This window comes from Sphaerodactylus townsendi, linkage group LG05, assembly GCF_021028975.2.
Source record: "Sphaerodactylus townsendi isolate TG3544 linkage group LG05, MPM_Stown_v2.3, whole genome shotgun sequence".
NCBI lineage: Eukaryota > Metazoa > Chordata > Lepidosauria > Squamata > Sphaerodactylidae > Sphaerodactylus > Sphaerodactylus townsendi.
This window is the reverse complement of record NC_059429.1, coordinates 129,750,028-129,768,634: the sequence shown is the minus strand read 5'-3', so window position 1 is coordinate 129,768,634 and position 18,607 is coordinate 129,750,028. Positions and strand designations below refer to the sequence as shown.

General features: G+C 46.7%; 1 protein-coding gene across 1 annotated transcript in view; it reads right to left on the bottom strand.

Moving 5' to 3' along the window:
• The window catches only part of COL20A1 (collagen type XX alpha 1 chain), a 215,614-nt gene that overhangs the window by 41,003 nt on the left and 156,004 nt on the right, over nucleotides 1-18,607 (bottom strand). The window contains exons 25-29 of the mRNA XM_048497920.1: nucleotides 17,766-17,843; nucleotides 16,076-16,162; nucleotides 10,694-10,747; nucleotides 3,947-4,042; nucleotides 1,626-1,679 (exon numbers count right to left, since the gene is read on the bottom strand). Coding sequence (XP_048353877.1) covers nucleotides 1,626-1,679; nucleotides 3,947-4,042; nucleotides 10,694-10,747; nucleotides 16,076-16,162; nucleotides 17,766-17,843 — 369 coding nt within the window. The remainder of the gene's footprint in view (nucleotides 1-1,625; nucleotides 1,680-3,946; nucleotides 4,043-10,693; nucleotides 10,748-16,075; nucleotides 16,163-17,765; nucleotides 17,844-18,607) is intronic.

Sequence of the window (18,607 nt, the reverse complement as noted above, 5' to 3'; positions counted from 1 at the left end):
TTTTCTGTCCCTTCTGTCCCCAGAAGGCAGTGCGGCAGCCTCCCGCGCATGCAGCCGTAGGAGCGCACTGCCTTTTGGGGCGCTCCCTGTGACAGGGCGGGAAACTGGGGAGCGCCCCAAAAGGCAGTGCACTCCTGCGGCCGCGTGCGCGTGCACGCCCACCCTGGTCCCGGTTTTACAAGGTGACAATCTGGTCACCTTACTCTAGCCCTCTGGGATGGCCAGACATGACCCTTTCCAGCACAGCAGGGGTGTGGAGGCATTCTTAAGGGTGGAACCAACATTACTTGGCTTCTACCCTGGGTTTGTGGCAGTTACACCACTGTCTTGGTGTCAAGCTGTCAGAACTCCTCTGCACAGACAATGAAACAATTGACAGTTCAAAGAGTTTATTGCTACAGGCAGAAAGAAGGCAAAAGTCTGTTCTGAGGAACTCTCTCAGAACAGCAGATAATATATGTCAGTGTCTCCCCCCGCCCCCCCACGTGAGAAGCCAAAAAGCACAACATTCTCTGCAACTTACTCCCAAGGTTACATAAGAACATAAGAACAAGCCAGCTGGATCAGACCAGAGTCCATCTAGTCCAGCTCTCTGCTACTCGCAGTGGCCCACCAGGTGCCTTTGGGAGCTCACCTGCAGGAGGTGAAAGCAAGGGCCTTCTGCGGCTGTTGCTCCCGATCACCTGGTCTGCTAAGGCATTTGCAATCTCAGATCAAAGAGGATCAAGATTGGTAGCCATAGATCGACTTCTCCTCCATCAATCTGTCCAAGCCCTTTTTAAAGCTATCCAGGTTAGCGGCCATCACCACCTCCTGTGGCAGCATATTCCAAACCCCGATCACACGTTGCGTGAAGAAGTGTTTCCTTTTATTAGTCCTAATTCTTCCCCCCAGCATTTTCAATGAATGCCCCCTGGTTCTAGTATTGTGAGAAAGAGAGAAAAAATTTCTCTCTGTCAACATTTTCTACCCCATGCATAATTTTATAGACTTCAATAAAATTATACATAGGAAGACAGAGGCAGATAAGACACCTGTGGGAAGCAACAGTACAGTGCCCAGACACAGTGCGTAACAGACTTCCCTCTGTGATACACCTCTGAAGATGCCAGCCACAGATGCAGGTGAAATGTTAGGAACAAGATCCACCAGACCATGGCCACAGAGCCCAGAAAACCCACCACAACTACCTGATGATGATGATGATGAAGTGTTTGGATTTATACCCCACTTTCCTCAACTGTAAAGAGGCTCAAAGCAGCTTACAAATCACCTTTCCTTTCCCTCCTCATAACGAGCACCTTGTATGGTAGCGGGGCTGAGAGAGTTCAGAGAGAACTGTGGATCACCCAACAGGTTTAATGTGTAGGAGTGGGGAAACAAATCTGGCAAAATATTGGCAGGGGCTGACGGGAATCATAGCCCACAAACATCTGGAGGGCTAGAGTTCGACACCCCTGTTGTAGACCCATGAGTTAGGGATCCTCACATCCCATTATCACAGAGGACACAGAAAGCGACTAACCTGCAGGAGAGGACTTCAGATCTTGCTGGGGGAAGTCATCGAACAAGGACAAAGATCACCAAAACAAGTAAAAAGGCGGCAAGATACATTTAACCCTTACCTGAATCCCTGGGTTTCCACTGTCTCCTTTGTCGCCTTTAACACCTGGTGGCCCCTTGAATTAGAGTGTAAAAAGAGAGTTATTGGGTTTGACTGGTACTTGAATCAGCACCTATGTTCTGGCCCTCTGACAAATGAAAATAGGAACTGCACACTTGTCAAACCCCAATCCTTACCCCAAGAATCACCTGTTTAAATATACCCATGCACTTCCCCATTGGGATTTTTTATGCATGTAGTGCTTACCTCGCGTCCACTTTACAGTGGGTTTGTCTTGCTTTGGTTTGTTGGTATCCCCAGGATTCTCCCACTGTGAAGTGTCCACAGAAGGGCAGATCCACCATTTGGCCGTCCTTCCACTTCCTATCTGATTCCTATGGTCGAGGCAGCTATGAGGGTACCATCTAATTGGCCTCCCTCTTCTCTGTCCCCTCACTGGAGTTTTAGCAGGGTTAGTCCTGGGCTATTGATTGTAAAACATATTTCCCTTCCGCACATTTGCAATAATGCATTTTCAGTCCACTTTCACAATGGTCTGCAAGTGGATTTTGCTATTCTGCACAGCTGCAAAGTGCATTGAACGTGGATTGAAGGTGCATTATTTTGCGTGTGCAGAAGGGGTCTCAGATGCTCAACCAGAGTGAAATGCCAAACGCCATTTCCACCAAAAGTCAAGAGCGTGGGAGGTCTGAAGAGGGGGAAACGTGCATGTAATCGGGAATCCAACCAGCAGGGAATACACGCTAGACGCAAAGAAGAACAAACATGCATAGTGACCCACTGATTTTGCAAAAACTGGTCTTTCGCTGGCTTCCGAAACAAAGGTGAATTCTGCACAGAACAAATTTAACATCTTTAGGACATTATGAAAAGCGTTTTGGGGAAGAACTTTGCACAGCTGTCTTCCCCACAATGAGTTCAGCCCATTATATCCCTCTCAACCCGGGTTTTTTCAGAAATGACGAAACCAGCCATCTTTTCCCCCCGACCCAGGTTGAAGATGATTTCTGGCTGCGGAGCAAACACAAGTGCCTACCATTTTGTGTGCTGCAGCAGATTCTTTGTGAAGATTGTATTGTCGAAGGCTTTCATGGCCGGAATCACTGGGGTGCTTTGTGGTTTCCGGGCTGTATGGCCGTGTTCTAGCAGCATTCTCTCCTGACGTTTCGCCTGCATCTGCGGCTGGCATCTTCAGAGGATCCTCTGAAGATGCCAGCCACAGATGCAGGCGAAACGTCAGGAGAGAATGCTGCTAGAACACGGCCATACAGCCCGGAAACCACACAGCACCCTTTGTGAAGATTCCTCATGGAGGTTTCCTGTACTTGCAGCTCACTTATTGGCCATTTCACTGTAAAAAGTAGATGAATAAAGTTTGTTTTGCTTGGCGATCCCGTGTACTTGTCATTTTGGTTTTTTTTTTTTTTAGGGGGATGTCTGAGAAGCTACGGCAACACAAATATGTGCACATTGCAGCTTTCTCTAATCATGTTGTTGTAGCTTTGCTGACATTCCCCTTTAAAAAAAGGGAAAATGACATGCACGGGATCGCTAGGCAAAACAAACTGTAATCATTTACTTTTTACAGTGAAATAGCAAATGAATAAGCTGCAAGCGGAGGAAGCCTCCATGGCAAATTGGCACGGAGAATGCGCAGCAGCACCCAAAATGGCGGGCTCAACTGTAAAACTGGCAAGAGCTCCGTGCAGCAGGCGGGGGAAAAGATCCATTTTGGCTGACAACGCTTGTGTTCTCCTATGCTATGGGAACACAAGATGCCCAAACGGATCTTTTTTTAAATGTCCTAAAGACATTATATTTATGCTGTGCGGAATCCACCAGCATGTGATCGCTAGGGCCAAATTAAGGGAGCAATGACTGAATTTGCTGCCTCTCTCAAAATATGGAGACCAGATATCAGGAGAGGGCTTGGATAGGAATTACAATGCTAGACAAGAAATCTGCCTTTCCCCAGGTTATTTTCCTGACTGGATCACCAACTCACGGTGCAGCGGAATGAAATCACTGCATGGAATTTCCCTGCTCTTTAGTTGCTGTTTTAAGTGTTTAACTTCACTAGGAGATACCAGGGGCCACTGTGGTGTAGAGTCGAGTAATATAGAGGTAGAAGCAATAATATGCTGATCCTCTGAAGTTGCCAGCCACAGATGCAGGTGAAACGTCAGGAGAAAATGCTACGGGAACACGGCCATACAGCCGGGAAACTCCACAACGCTCCAGTATGCTGATTGTTATAAAGGGTGAAAAAAGGCTGTTCCCAAGACTTAGCGCTAATGGGGTTAGCCATATGGTTGGACTTACGATGGGGCCCTGTACAGCTAACCCCTCGGACCCTGGTGTCCCCTGCTGTCCTCCTGGCCCTTCTGGGCCAACCTGTCCAGGTGGGCCCGGTGCACCCTATAGAGCCAACAGAAGACAGAGGAGGAAATAAAAGAAACACGTTACCGAAGCATAAGATATTCCCTGGATTTGCTAACATAAACTGCTGGAATTGATATTTAAAACCCTGCATGACTTGGGACCAACATAAGAACATAAGAACATAAGAACAAGCCAGCTGGATCAGACCAGAGTCCATCTAATCCAGCTCTCTGCTACTCGCAGTGGCCCACCAGGTGCTATTGGGAGCTCACATGCAAGATGTGAAAGCAATGGCCTTCTGCGGCTGCTGCTCCTGAGCACCTGGACTGTTAAGGCATTTGCAATCTCAGATCAAAGAGGATCAAGATTGGTAGGCATAAATCGACTTCTCCTCCATAAATCTGTCCAAGCCCCTTTTAAAGCTATCCAGTTAGTGGCCATCACCACCTCCTGTGGCAGCATATTCCAAACACCAATCACACGTTGCGTGAAGAAGTGTTTCCTTTTATTAGTCCTAATTCTTCCCCCCAGCATTTTCAATGAATGCCCCCTGGTTCTAGTATTGTGAGAAAGAGAGAAAAAATTCTCTCTGTCAACATTTTCTACCCCATGCAAACATACCTTAAGAACAGCCATCTCCTGTACAAACCTACCCAGACACCCTGGTTATCTTTGAGGTCCTGCTTCAGTGAAGATAGAAGGGTGGCAAACTGAGAAAGAGCCTTCTTAGTCGTGGCCCCAAAACTTTGGAACTCCATCCCCGTGGGGGTTTGTTTGTCGCCCCCTGCTGGTGTTTTCTGCCAGTGAGTGAAGACTCTTTTGTTTCATTTGGCGTACACCCCCCTCCCCCCCAATAACGGTAATTGGCCCTCCCTCCTGGCTCTGGTGTGGAATGTTTCTGCATCTTTTATTGAGTTATATTTGTAAATGTTGCTTTCAATTGTTCAGATGTTTTCATGTTTGCAGGCTTGTCGTCTTGGGGGTCATGATTGCAGGAAAAGGCAGTGTAAAAATGATTCATATGAACACAGCAAAACAAACCTGGCTGAAGCAGCATAGAAGGGGATGGCTCTTGTATTCACAGATATGGGGTAAGATCTCCTTTTCTTTGCAAACTATTTCATCTGGTACTTGCAGCACATTTTGAAGAGTTTGGATTTATATGCTGCCTTTCTCTCCTGTAAGGAGACTCAAGGTGGCTTTCAAACTCCTTTCCCTTCCTCTCACCATAACAAAAACTTTGTGGGATTGATTGTGTGGAGAGAGTTCTGAAAGAACTGTGACTGGCCCAAACACACGCCACAGGCCTTACGTGGAGGAGCAGGGAAACAAATCTGGCTCACCAGATAAGAGTCTGCCACTCATATGGAGGAGTGGAGAATCAAGCTCAGATCTCCAGATTAGAGTCCAGTGCTCTTAACCACTACACCATACTTTTGACACCCAAATAAGCCTTGCTTATGAGCTATTCGTAGTATATTTTAAAATAGATGACCACAACCTAATTCTAATTACCTGAACTGCCTGCATGGTGCCCTCTGAAGAGCTTTGCTAGGCAGGACACACGTTGGAAAATTGCAACTTTCACCACAAACATGTTCAAAAGTTAAATTGACCGTGTTTGAAAGCGTTGCTCAGAGGTGAGCTGATCACCCAGTCTGTTTGGATAGTGCCAAACAGCCGCACAGCCTGCCAAACAGATAAAGCGAGCCTGGAAGTTTCTGCAAACCTGCTGTCCACAAAGGTGCCAGTTCAACCCGGGCGGCACCATTAGCCAAATTACTTACACCGCTTACTTATATGAAGAGCAAATGGTAAGATTTTATTAAACGACAGCATCCATTGATAAACGATCCACATGATTTAATTTTCTCTTTAAATTACTGTCCACTTAGTGGAGCAATTATGCAGTGAGGACAGGGAACAGAGGGAGAAGAACTCCACGGGACTTGGGAATACACAGATGCAAAAGCCACTTGTGCTTATTGTGTGTGTGTGTGTGTGCGCGCACGCGCTCTGTCAAATCACAGCTGGCTTATGGTGATCCCATAGAGTTTTCTAGGCAAGAGACGTTTGGAGACGGTTTGCCATTGCTTGCTTTTATGTTACAGCTGTGGGAGACCTTGGAGGCCGACCATACAAACTCTAACTATGGGCCTTTCCCCACTTACCGTAAGCCCCGCGCTACTCTCCTCAAGTAGCGCGGGGTCCCCTGGCATCCCCACTACAGGGGCGGCAACAACGCAGCCGCCCCGACGCTGTCGCTGTCGCGCCCCCTCAGCGCGCGCCATTCCTGGCACTCTTGTAAACGGCGCCTTTTGATGACCCTGTGCAGAGCGCGGGGTCGTGGGGACGCCCAGGCGCGCGCCAGAAATGACGTGTGCTGAGAGCAGCGTGCGGCACAGGGGGGATCGTGGTGAGTGGGGAAATGCCCCAGGTCTGACCATGTTTAGCTTCTGAGATCTGACAGCTTCAGGCAAGCCCAGGGCTATCCAGGTCAGGGCAACTGTGATATATTGCTCAGTGAGGAATGAAAACAGTGAAGCAACCTGCCAAAGAGCTAGACGTGGCTCAATGCACTGTTGAACCGGACATGGAAGATTCAGCTGCTTGTTTGCAGGAGCTGAATGTTCACTTCTCTGTCCCTGGTCGATTCCATGCAGCAAAAGTATAACGGGCTGCAGTCATTACAAAGGAACCTCTTTTCCTTTTTCCTGTTTACATGAAAGCCATGCAGGCAGTGATTGGAGCCCGTGGAAACAATCCAGATTGCTGTCCCGCCTTTGCACAGAGATGCTTCTCTCTCTTTTTAGAAAATTTCCAGCAATGCCTGCGTAGCCACTCAGGCATGCAGAAATGAATCCCCCAAATGTCATGCCGATCTTCCCACAATATGATCATCTGCACCTGCGTAGCTGCGCACATGCAACATGTGAAATAAAAACAGAAAAAGGGGCATCCCCTCAATGACAGCACAATGGCAGACTGATTTTCCTTGATGGCGTGGTGGGAAGGAAATAAAATACCTGGATAGCTTTAAAAGGGGCTTGGACAGATTTATGGAGGAGAAGTCAATTTATGGCTACCAATCTTGATCCTCTTGATCTGAGATTGCAAATGCCTTAACAGACCAGGTGATCAGGAGCAACAGCTGCAGAAGGCCATTGCTTTCACCTCCTGCATGTGAGCCCCCAAAGGCACCTGGTGGGCCACTGCGAGTAGCAGAGAGCTGGACTAGATGGACTCTGGTCTGATCCAGCTGGCTTGTTCTTATGTTCTTATGTTCTTACTGATTATTTGGGTGGGAATGGCTCCAACCTGGGATATTGCAAATGGATTGTTGGTTTAGCGATTTTCAAAAATTCCAGGTTGAGAGAAATAGAATGGTCAGACTCATTTTGGGAACGGGATCTGGGCAAAGTCTCCCCCTGCCCCCACAATGGTTTATATAGCATCCTAAACCCGTTACGTTTTTCCCTGTGTGGAACTGATCACAGTTCTATCACTGAACCACAACCCTTCCCCAATACATCTACACAAAAGAGCTATGTTGAACAAGAGAGAACAAGAGAGCTATACTGAAGTCACATCCACCTGTTTCTCTCTTGGCCAATGCTTCTCTCCTGTGCCTGAAGTGCTGAGCCCCTTTTCCCTACAAAAGGATTTCCCTCACCTTCTGAAAACTGATGGAAACCCCGCTTCTCAAGGGAGGAGAAAGAGCTAGACACACAGCAAATGTGTGTCACAACTGGCTTGGCTGAGAAGTCCCCTTTCCAAGGAACATTTTTATTTTGACTTGCTGTTGTGTTTTCCAGGTTGTGTGGCCAACATCTGGTGGTTTTAGCTCGTATCATTTCACCCGCATCTATGGCTGGCATCTTAAGAACATAAGAACATAAGAACTAGCCTGCTGGATCAGACCAGAGTCCATCTAGTCCAGCACTCTGCTACTCGCAGTGGCCCACCAGGTGCCTTTGGGAGCTCACATGCAGGAGGTGAAAGCAATGGCCTTCTGCTGCTGCTGCTCCTGAGCGCCTGGTCTGCTAAGGCATTTGCAATCTCAGATCAAGGAGGATCAAGATTGGTAGCCATAGATTGACTTTTCCTCCATAAATCTGTCCAAGCCCTTTTTAAAGCTATCCAGGTTAGTGGCCATCACCACCTCCTGTGGCAGCATATTCCAAACACCAATCACACGTTGTGTGAAGAAGTGTTTCCTTTTATTAGTCCTAATTCTTCCCCCGGTAAGTTGTGTTGCTCTCCATAGCACAGTGTGTCACAGTGTGCCATGCAGAGGCGTGGGGGGGGGGGCGGGCATCTTCAGAGGCGGGTGAAACATTAGGAGCTAAAACTACCAGACCATGTCCCCAAAGACCGGAAAACCCACAACAACCAGTTGATTCCAGCTGAGAAAGTCTCCGACAATACATTTTGACATCAAGTTTAAACTGTCATTTTAATTCGATTAGGTCTCCGAAGGCGCTCACGGTTATCTGCAAAGAGGAATTACAAATAAACACATAAACTGTGTACCCTGGTCATTACTTGAACCACCACCACAGATTACCCAGGAGAGCAGCAGTGGCGTAGGAGGTTAAGAGCTCGTGTATCTAATCTGGAGGAACCAGGTTTGATTCCCAGCTCTGCCGCCTGAGCTGTGGAGGCTTATCTGGGGAATTCAGATTAGCCTGTGCACTCCCACACATGCCAGCTGGGTGACCTTGGGCTAGTCACAGCTTCTCGGAGCTCTCTCAGCCCCACCTACCTCAGAGGGTGTTTGTTGTGAGGGGAGAAGGGCAAGGAGATTGTCAGCCCCTTTGAGTCTCCTACAGGAGAGAAAGGGGGGATATAAATCCAAACTCTAAACTCTCTACTCTCTCAGCCTAGCCTACTTCATAGGATTGTTGTGAGGATTAAGCAGATGAGTGGAAAAGTCTTATAAGAAGGGTGAGATTAAAATGTAATATGAGACAAAGACCCCGTTCGCACATGCAGAATAATGCTCATCCAATCCATTTTCACAATTGTTTGCAAGTGGATTTTGCTATTCTGCACAGTAAAATTCAGTTTCAAAGTGGATTGAAAATGGATTGAAAGTGGATTATTCTGCATGTGCGGAAGGGGCCTAAGATTGGTAGAGTGACATATTCTTTTTCAAAAACTTCTGTGCTTGATGGATTTACTGTGACACCCCCTGTTCCCTCCCACACTGACTTTGGAAAAGCTCTGTTAAAAGCCTGTGATGATTGTTTGGTCTGTTTTGGACAGGAAGTCAAGAAAGACGCCTGGACAGCGTCTCCCTTTGATTGCATCCATCACTCTTTAGAATGTAAAAGGAAGGAACAAAGGCAACTAAGTCACAATGATGGATTGCAACATTTTCCAGGGTTTTTATTGGCTGCCATTCAAGATCAACACCCCTTTTAATGCGCTGATTTATGGCAGAAAAGCTAGCTTACATCTCTGGCTGTTGCACTTACATTTTCAGGGAAACAAAAATTCAGGGCGGGCATCAGAAGGAAGGCGAAACCCAAGTATAATGTCACCTCATCTGACTGCCTTGAAACATCTTGTAGGGAAAAGACCTCGTCTAATAACAGATGTTTTCCAGCTGCCTGACATTAATCAATTTCAAGTGGCAAGTCCTTTTCATTAATGTTCCCTGGCAGTGTAACAATATATACTGACTCTTTCTGATGAAGGGAGCTCATACCCCAAAAATACTGTTGATCATTAAGGTACTACAGGACTCAAATGTAGCTATTCTACTGAGGATCAACATTATGGGTGGATTCTGCACTGCAAATGTATAATGGGTTGCAGTTGAAGTAGAAGTAGAAGTAGAAGTAGAAGTAGAAGTAGAAGTAGAAGAAGAAGAAGAAGAATGGGAATGGGAATGGGAATGGGAATGGGAATGCCTCCAACCCAGGATTATGCAAAAGGATCAGTGGTTTAGTGATTTCTGAAAATTCTGGGTTGAGGGAGATAAAATGCACCAAACTTGTTTTGGGATTGGGACCTGTGTAAAGCTCCCCCCCCCACCCGCTGCAAATGGTTTATATCATGTCCTACACCCATTATATTTGGCCTATGCGAAATCTATCATGGTTACCCTCTGAATCTGAGATATAAAGACTCACAAATCTCAATTCCTGCTCATATCTGATGGAGGGAATTTTGACTCTCAAAAGGGGCTTCTGGACTCAAATCTGGCTGTCCTACTGCAGACCAATGCAGCTACCCTCTGAAGCAGACTCTCCTTTGTCCTGGAGAGCAATTCTAAACAGGTACACCCAGAATGAAGTTGACTCTTATTCAATAGGTCTTACTCCCTGGAAAGAGTTCTTAGTAATGTAACCTTGGTCACAATCTCTGCTCTTCACTGAATGTCTGAATATCCATACAAGCAATTCTCTCCTCCACGGCTTAAAACACTTTCCCATTTGTGCCTATTAACTGTAAGAAGTACTTGTGCTTCATTTGTGCACGAATTGCGTTGACTTTGTGATGTTTGAAGATGTTCAGAGAGACAGTTCTAGTACAGTGCACGAGAGCTCGGAGCCAGTATGTGGGGTGGATGCTTTGCAAGAGAAATACCCCCCGGGGATCGGGCGGTATATAAATTGAAAAAATAAATAAATAAAATAAATAAATATCACACAAGGTCTTGGATGCAGCACAACTTACCTTGGGGCCCGGCTCTCCTTGTTCGCCCTGCGGTCCTCTCCTTCCAGGACTGCCCTTCAGAAGAAGCAAAGAATCACCGAGTTTAGTTTCTGTGTATATGAAGAGCCCTGCTGGGTTAGACCAAGGATCTACTTTGGCTCATATCCTGTTCCTGACAACGGTGAAACAAGATGTTCCTGGGAAATCCATAAACAGGGCATGAAAGGTCTTCAGAAGTTAGATATCAAGATTTCATTTAGCTGTCATTTGCAGTTGGCAGATTTGTCTGCCATGAATTTAATCCAGTTTTGAAAATCATCTAAGCCAGTGGACTTCACCATACAAAGAAGAAGAGTCTGGATTTATACCCCACGTTTCTCTCCTGTAAGGAGACTCAAGGTGGCTTACAAGCTCCTTTTCCCTTCCTCTCCCCACAACAGGCACCTTGTGAGGAAGATGGTGGGGCTGAGAGAGTCCTGAGAGAGCTGTGACTAGACCAAGGTCACCCAGCAGGCTTCACACATAGGAGCGGGGAATCAAATCCAGTTCACCAGATAAGAGTCTGCCACTCATGTGGAGGAGTGCAGAATCAAACCAGGTTCTCCAGATGAGAGCCACCCTCTTAACCACTAGGCCATGCTGCTTCTTGACAGGCACCTTGGGGGATATGTGGGTTTGAGAGAGTTCTGTGGGCCCTGCCTATCTCCTCCCGTTTCTTCCTCTTCTCTCTTCTTTGTTTCTTTTTTGGCCTTCAGATCGGGCGCCTGTGTGTATGTGCTCTACACAATCTTGTTGTTTTAATTTATTTATTTACTGTTATTAACTGCTGTTGAGTTTTAATGAGTTAAGTTTTTATTTTGTATTAATCTGCTGTTTGGAAACAGCCGTGTTGTGAGCTGCCTCGAGCCCTTTGGGGATGAGGCGGCCTATAAATTTAATAAACAAACAAACAAACAAACAAATTAATTAATTAATTAATTAATGAATTAATGAATTAATGAGTGAGTGAGTGAGTGAGTGAGTGAGTGACTGAATGAGTGAGTGAGTGAGTGAATGAATGAATGAATGAATGAATGATTGAATGAGTGAATAAATGAATGAATGAATGAATGAGTGAGTGAGTGAGTGAATAAATGAATGAATGAGTGAGTGAATGAATGAATGATTGAATGAGTGAATAAATGAATGAATAAATAAATAAATAAATAAATAAATAAATAAATAAATAAATAAATAAATAATAAACTATGACCAGCCCAAGGGCAACCAGCACGTGGAGAAGTGGGGAATCAAACCTGGTTCTCCAGATTATAGTTTGCCACTCTTAACCACTACACTATGCTGGCTCTCTGAGTCAAACAGCACCCTCCCCACAATAGTGCAATCTAATTAAACTTGACCTGGGCAGTATGCCAGGATTCCAGTTGTCAGCCACTTGCCCGCCGCACAGTTCCCACCGGTGGAACAGTATTCCATCTAAATGTACCTTTTCTGCCGTAGTTCATGTAAGTTAAAAGCAGGGGGCTTTGTGAAAGGTGAGCACGGACACACAACACCTGATTATCATAATGGGCCCACATTCTCATTTCTCAGAGTGCTCCTGACTTGGCCTAATCCGCATTCCCAGTAACCTGCGGTGAGAGCGGCCAGACCGAAAAAAGCAAATACATTCTTGAAGACCTGCTGCGTGGGTATCCCAGCTGCCGTGGAGCGACCACATGCTAGTGGCGGAAAAGTAAACCAATCCATCTGGGCCCCACTTATTTTCAGTATTTCCTCAGTCGCTAGATCCAAGAGCAAATTAATCTGCAAGCATATGCAGCCCCGGCGGGGCCGTATTGACTTTATAAACCTCGCAGTCATCAATATGGATTAGGCAACGCGGAGTCAAGGTGACTACGGTATAGATCGTTCCCATAAATTTTAACTGGGACGTATCTGGGACACACTTGGTTGAAAAGGAGTTTGTTAGCCAAATGTGGGCGGCCGCCTTTATTCATTCAGGATTTATGTCTCTTCAGCTGCACGGTAGGAATGGTGACTGTTCCGACTGGGTGGCTAGTATAAAGCTTTACTGTTGAATAAAGGCTACAATTCTATTCTTAGTGGCATCCCATTGGCATTACCAAGACAAACATACCACTAGTAGCGGCTGTCTGTCATAGAGCAGGTATTATTGGGGGGGGGGGAAGGGCACTGAAATTTTCAGGATCTGGGTGGGGTCTCTGGCAGTGGTGGGATCCAAAAATTTTAGTAACAGGTTCCCATGGTGGTGGGATTCAAATAGTGGCGTACCGCCAATGGGGCTGGGCGGGGCACAACGGGGGCGTGGCCGGGCATTCCGGGGGCGGGGCATTAATAATTTCTCTGTTACTGTAAAAAAACTCTTACTGTAAAAAAAGTTCCTAATTTCCAGCTGGTATCTTTCTGTCCATAATTTAAACTCATTATAGCAAGTACTTCTCTAATTGACTGCCTGTCAAATACTTAATACTTTCAAATACTTGATTTTGTTTCTAGAAATCAAAAGAAGGATACTTTCCTTAAACAAGGAACTTTACCATATTTCTAAAACATATTTTTACAACAGCCCAACAGGGAGAATGATCCCGTTTTCTACCTTCGCTAACCAGCCACATAGGAAACAACAGGAGTTTATGATTTTTGGACCTAATGGAATTTCTAATGGAAAAGCAGACCCAATTAGTAACCCCCTCTCGGCACACACAAATAATGAGTAACCCACTCTCGGGAACTGGTGAGAACCTGCTGGATCCCACCTCTGGTCTCTGGGTACTAGCAGTAGTGAGTATCACAGTGATGAAGGCACCATGTTGAGGAACCCTGTTCTAGTGGTAGACTCCAGAGAGAAGAAGAAGAAGAAGAGTTGGATTGATATCCCCCCTTTCTCTCCTGTAAGAAGACTCTAAGGGGCTTACAATCTCTTTTCCATTCCCCCCTCACAACAGACACCTGGGGCTGGGAGAGTTCGGAGAGAACTGTGATGAGTTCAAGGTCACCCAACTGGCATGTGTTGGAGTCAGTGGTGGGATTCAAAAATTTTAGTAACAGGTTCCAATGGTGGTGGGATTCAAACAGTGGCGTAGCGCCAATGGGGCTGGGCGGGGCACGACGGGGGCGTAGCCAGGCATTCCGGGGCGGGGCATTCCTGGGTGGGGCTGTGGCAAGGACGCAGGTCGCGCGCGCCCCAGGTGCAGTTCCCCTTCGCCCCGCCTCTAAATTCAAATAATGATTGCTTAAAGTATTAAAAAAGCAATATACCAAAAGGTAGTGTATTATTTCTTTTTTATATAATTATATTGATTGATTTTAAATAATAAGTAAGGAGAGAAACCAAAAACTGTTTACAATTGTTAACATATTACAAACATATCTAATTGTCTATCTCTCTCAACCCCCCCCCACTAAAACAGCCTATATTGCCTCCCTCCTTCCCATATTTCCCTCCCTCCCTACTTTCTACTTCCCCTTCAGATTCCTATAACTACTTTATCTATTCCGCTTGAAAGGAAACTAACAGAGGGAGAGATCCAAAATCCTTAATCTAAAAGAGTAGTTTAAACTCCTCTCTTTCCAATATAAATTTCAAGGGGAAAAAAGAAAATGAAAAATCTTTACCTATAATACTTTCCCAACCTTTATACCAATGAACAAAAAAAAAATAGAATTACTATATATTGTATTATTTCATACAGTTCATACACACGTAGGGGGGTGCCATGGAGGGCAGGGGAGCCGCAGGGGGCCCTGGGGAGCGATTTTGCATCCCCCACTTGATGAGATTTGTTATACCCAGGGACAGAGATTACCCCCTTGTCCCTAGTGGACTTAATCATTAATAACCAGTTCTCCAAACTGAGAAAATTTTAGTAACCGGTTCTACCAAATAGGTGCGAATAGGCTGCATCCCACCTCTGGTTGGAGCGCACAAGCTAATCTAGTTCCCTAGATAAGCCTCCACAGCTCAAGTGGCAGAGCAGAGAATCAAATCCGGTTCTCCAGAGAAGAGTGCACCTGCTCTAAACCACTTCACCACCCTGGCTCTTGTTGAGCCAAGTTGTTGCAGGAGGAGAGTTTTCAGGGGCAGGAGACTACCTCCTCCTTCTCCAGACTTCCTGACCACCCAGTGGCTGGATTGTTCCACCAAAATATAGATAACACCATCTCTTGCGGCAGCCATTTTTGGGAGACGCTCACCAACCCCTGTTGAAAATCTAATGGGGTACCCAGGCCCCAAAAGCTCAGGGACCCATGGTGCAGAGAATGAAATTTTGGTGAAGGATGAGTGCCTTAACCCTATTTTGACTTCATTTCTCTAATGCAAGAAATCACATTAGGAAGAACTTCCTGACGGTAAGGGCTGTTTGACAGTGTCTCAGAGTGGTGGCGCTGTTTTCTCTGGAGGCTGCACGGTCATCTGTCAGGATTGTCTGCTTTGACATGGCAGGGGGTTGGACTGGATGGCCCTTCTGCTCTTTTCCAACTCTATGATTCTATTAAATAAGCCAGGCTGGGGTGAGGGAGGTCCTTATTTTCGCATTCCCTTTTCAGTCGTATTTCTCCCATTAAAATGAATGCATCTCCAGTCTTATTTTCACAACAATTGTGTCTAAACGGTAGGAACCACCAGATTCTGCCCCAAGATGATACTCCAGGGCCCTTTCCCCACTTACCCTTGTCGGAGGGTTGCTGTGCACAATTCACAGCGCGCGCAATTCCTGGCGCGTGCCCCGGCTTCCCCATGACCCCGCGCTCTGCGCTCTGCGTGGGGTCATCAAAAGGCGCCATTTGAAAAGGCACCAGGAATTACGCGCGCTGAGGGGACGCGAGAGAGGCAGCGTCGGGGCAGCTGCATTCTCACCACCCCTGAAGTGGGGAGTGCAGCTGGACCCCGTGCTACTTTAGGAGAGTAGCGCGGGGCTTAAGGTAAGTGGGGAAAGGGCACAGGTGAAATCTGGTGGTAGGTGGGAAATCTGGGGGGGGGAGGTGGGGAAATTTTAAACTCTTCTCAGCTTCCTGATTCGGTGGGCGGCATGTGCGTCTGTTCTGTTCGCCGCTAGGCAGGATAATTGAAATGCTTTGTTTGGTTGCTTTCTGAAATGAATAGTGGGGTGGGGAGGGGTTTGGTGGTACAGCTTCTGGTTAGTACGCAGAAGGTCCCAAGTTCAATCCCCGGCATTTTCAGTTTAAAGGGTCAAATTAGAAGGGGGTGGGAAAGACCCTCCACCTGAGACCCTTAAAGCAGCTGCCCGTCTAAGTAGACAATACTTCCTTGGATGAAGCAAAGGACTGATTCAGCACAAGGAAGCTTCATACGTTCGCATCTTATTTCCCACCTACTCATAGATTTTCGAAAAACACTGAAAGGAAAGTCTGACTCACTGGAGGCCCTGGGGGTCCCGGGACTCCTGGAATTCCCGACGTACAGGTGCAGGAAGGAAGGAAGCTGGGACAGACCTCTTCATCCCTCTGAAACAGGCAGAAGGAAACAGGGGGATCTTTCAGGCACATTTGGACAATGGGAAGAACCCCAGGTGAATCCATACATGTGCGATCCTTGTTTTACACCTATTGAAAGTGAAGAACTGCAAGCTGCTTCAGTCACAGAGGAGGAGGAGCAGGAGAAGAAGAAGAAAGAAGAAGAGGAGGAGGAGGAGGAGAAGAAGAAAGAGGAGGAGAAGCAGCAGCAGAAGAAAAAGAACAAGAGGAGGAGGAGAAGAAGAAGAGGAGGAGAAGCAGAAGCAGAAGAAGAAGAGGAGGAGGAGGAGGAGGAGGAGAAGCAGAAGAAGAAAAAGAAAAAGAAGAGGAGGGGAGGGAGGAAGAGGAGGAGGAGGAGAAGGAAGAAGAAGAGGAGAAGGAACAGGAGGAGGAAGAGAAGAAGACGAAGAGGAGGAGGAGAAGCAGAAGAAGAAAAAGAAAAAGAAAAAGAGGAGGAGGGGAGGGAGGAAGAGGAGGAGGAGGAGAAGGAAGAAGAAGAGGAGAAGGAAGAGGAGGAGGAGGGGGAGGAGAAGCAGAAGAAGAAAAAGAAAAAGAGGAGGAGAAAGAGGAGAAGAAGAAAGAAGAAAGAAGAGGAGGAGGAGGAGAAGGAGGAAGAGGAAGAGGAGGAGGAGGAGGAGAAGAAAGAAGAAGAGGAGAAGGAAGAGGAGGAGGAGGGGGAGGAGAAGCAGAAGAAAAAAAGAAGAGGAGGAGGAGAAGAAGACGAAGAAGAAAGAAGAAGAGGAGGAGGAGGAGAAGGAGAAGGAGAAGAAGAAAGAAGAAGAGGAGGAGGAGGAGGAGGACGAGAAGAGGAGGAGGAGGAGGAGGAGGAGAAGAGGAGGAGGAGGAGAAGAAGAGAAGAAGGAGGAAAGGAGGATGAGGAGAAGAAGAAGAAGAAGAAGAGGAGGAAGAGGAGGAGAAGAAGAAGAAAGAAGAAGAAGAGGAGGAGGAGGAGGAGAAGAAAGAAGGAGGAGGAAGAGGAGGGGGAGGGGAGGAGAAGCAGAAGAAGGAGGAAAGGAGGATGAGGAGAAGAAGAAGAAGAAGAAGAAAAGAAGAAGAAAAAGAAAAAGAAGAGGAGGAGGAGGAGGAGAGGAGGAGGAGAAGAAGAAGAAGAAAAAGAAGAGGAGGAGGAGGAGGAAGAGAAGGACGAGAAGAAGAAGAAGAAAAAGAAGAGGAGGAGGAGGAGGAGGAGGAGGAGGAGAGGAGGAGGAGGAGGAGAAGAAGAAGAAGAGAAGGAGGAGGAGGAGGAGGAGAAGAAAGAAGGAGGAGGAAGAGGAGGGGGTGGGGAGGAGAAGCAGAAGAAGAAAAAGATGAAGAGGAGGAGGAGGAGGAGGAGAAGCAGAAGAAGAAGAAGAAAGAAGAAGAAGAAAAGGAGAAGGAGGAGAAGGAGGAGGAGAAGCAGAAGAAAAAGAAGAGGAGGAGGAGGAGGGGGGAGGAAGAGAAGAAGAAGAAGAAGAAGAAGAAGAAGAAGAAGAAGAAGAAGAAGAAGAAGAAGAAGAAGAAGAAGAGAAGGAGGAGAAGAAGAGGAGGAGGAGGAGCCATTGAGTGACATGCAGCACACACACATTATGGGAATCAGTTCTTTCCTGGGGCTTACCAGTGCTGGGACCTCACAACATCGGTCTTCTTCAGCCCACAAACTGCTGCACACAATCCTCAACGACTGCAGCTGGAACTATGGGTAAAACAAGAGGAGAGGCAATGAGAACTGTTATGTTCTATCAGCTATGATGGGACAATGCAAAGATGCTAGTCCTGTTGCAGGTCCACATAAATGGATTAGGAAAGGGAAGAGAGTGAACTTCTGATTTGCCAAAACAACCTCTCAAAGCTTTCCAAATTATGGAAACTACAGCAGGCACCCTTATGAGCTTCCTATGGAGTCAGTGTGGTATAGTGGTTAAGAGCCGGTGGACTCTAATCTAGAGAATCAGGTTTGATTCCCTGATTCTCCACATGAGCAGCAGACTCTTATTTGGTGAACTGGATTTGTTTCCCTGCTTTTACATATGAAGCCTGCTGGGTGACCAGTCACAGTTCTCTCAGAACTCTCTCAGCCCCATCTACCTCACAAGGTGCCCGTTGTGGGGAAAGGAAGGGAAAGGAGTTTAAAAGTTGCCTTCAGTCTCCTTACATAAGGGAAAGATGGGATATAAATCTAAACGACACCACTACAATGGTGTAGTGGTTAAGAGCAGGTGCACTCTAATCTGGGGAACCGGGTTTGATTCCCCGCTCTGCCACTTGAGCTGTGGAGGCTTATCTGGTGTACTAGATTAGCTTGTGCACTCCAACACATGCCAGCTGGGTGACAGTTCTTCGGAGCTCTCCCAGCCCCCCTCCCCAGTCACAGGGTGTTTGTTGTGGGGGATGGGAAAGGGAAAATAGATTGTAAGCCCCTTTGAGTCTCCTCACAGGAGAGAAAGGGGGATATAAATC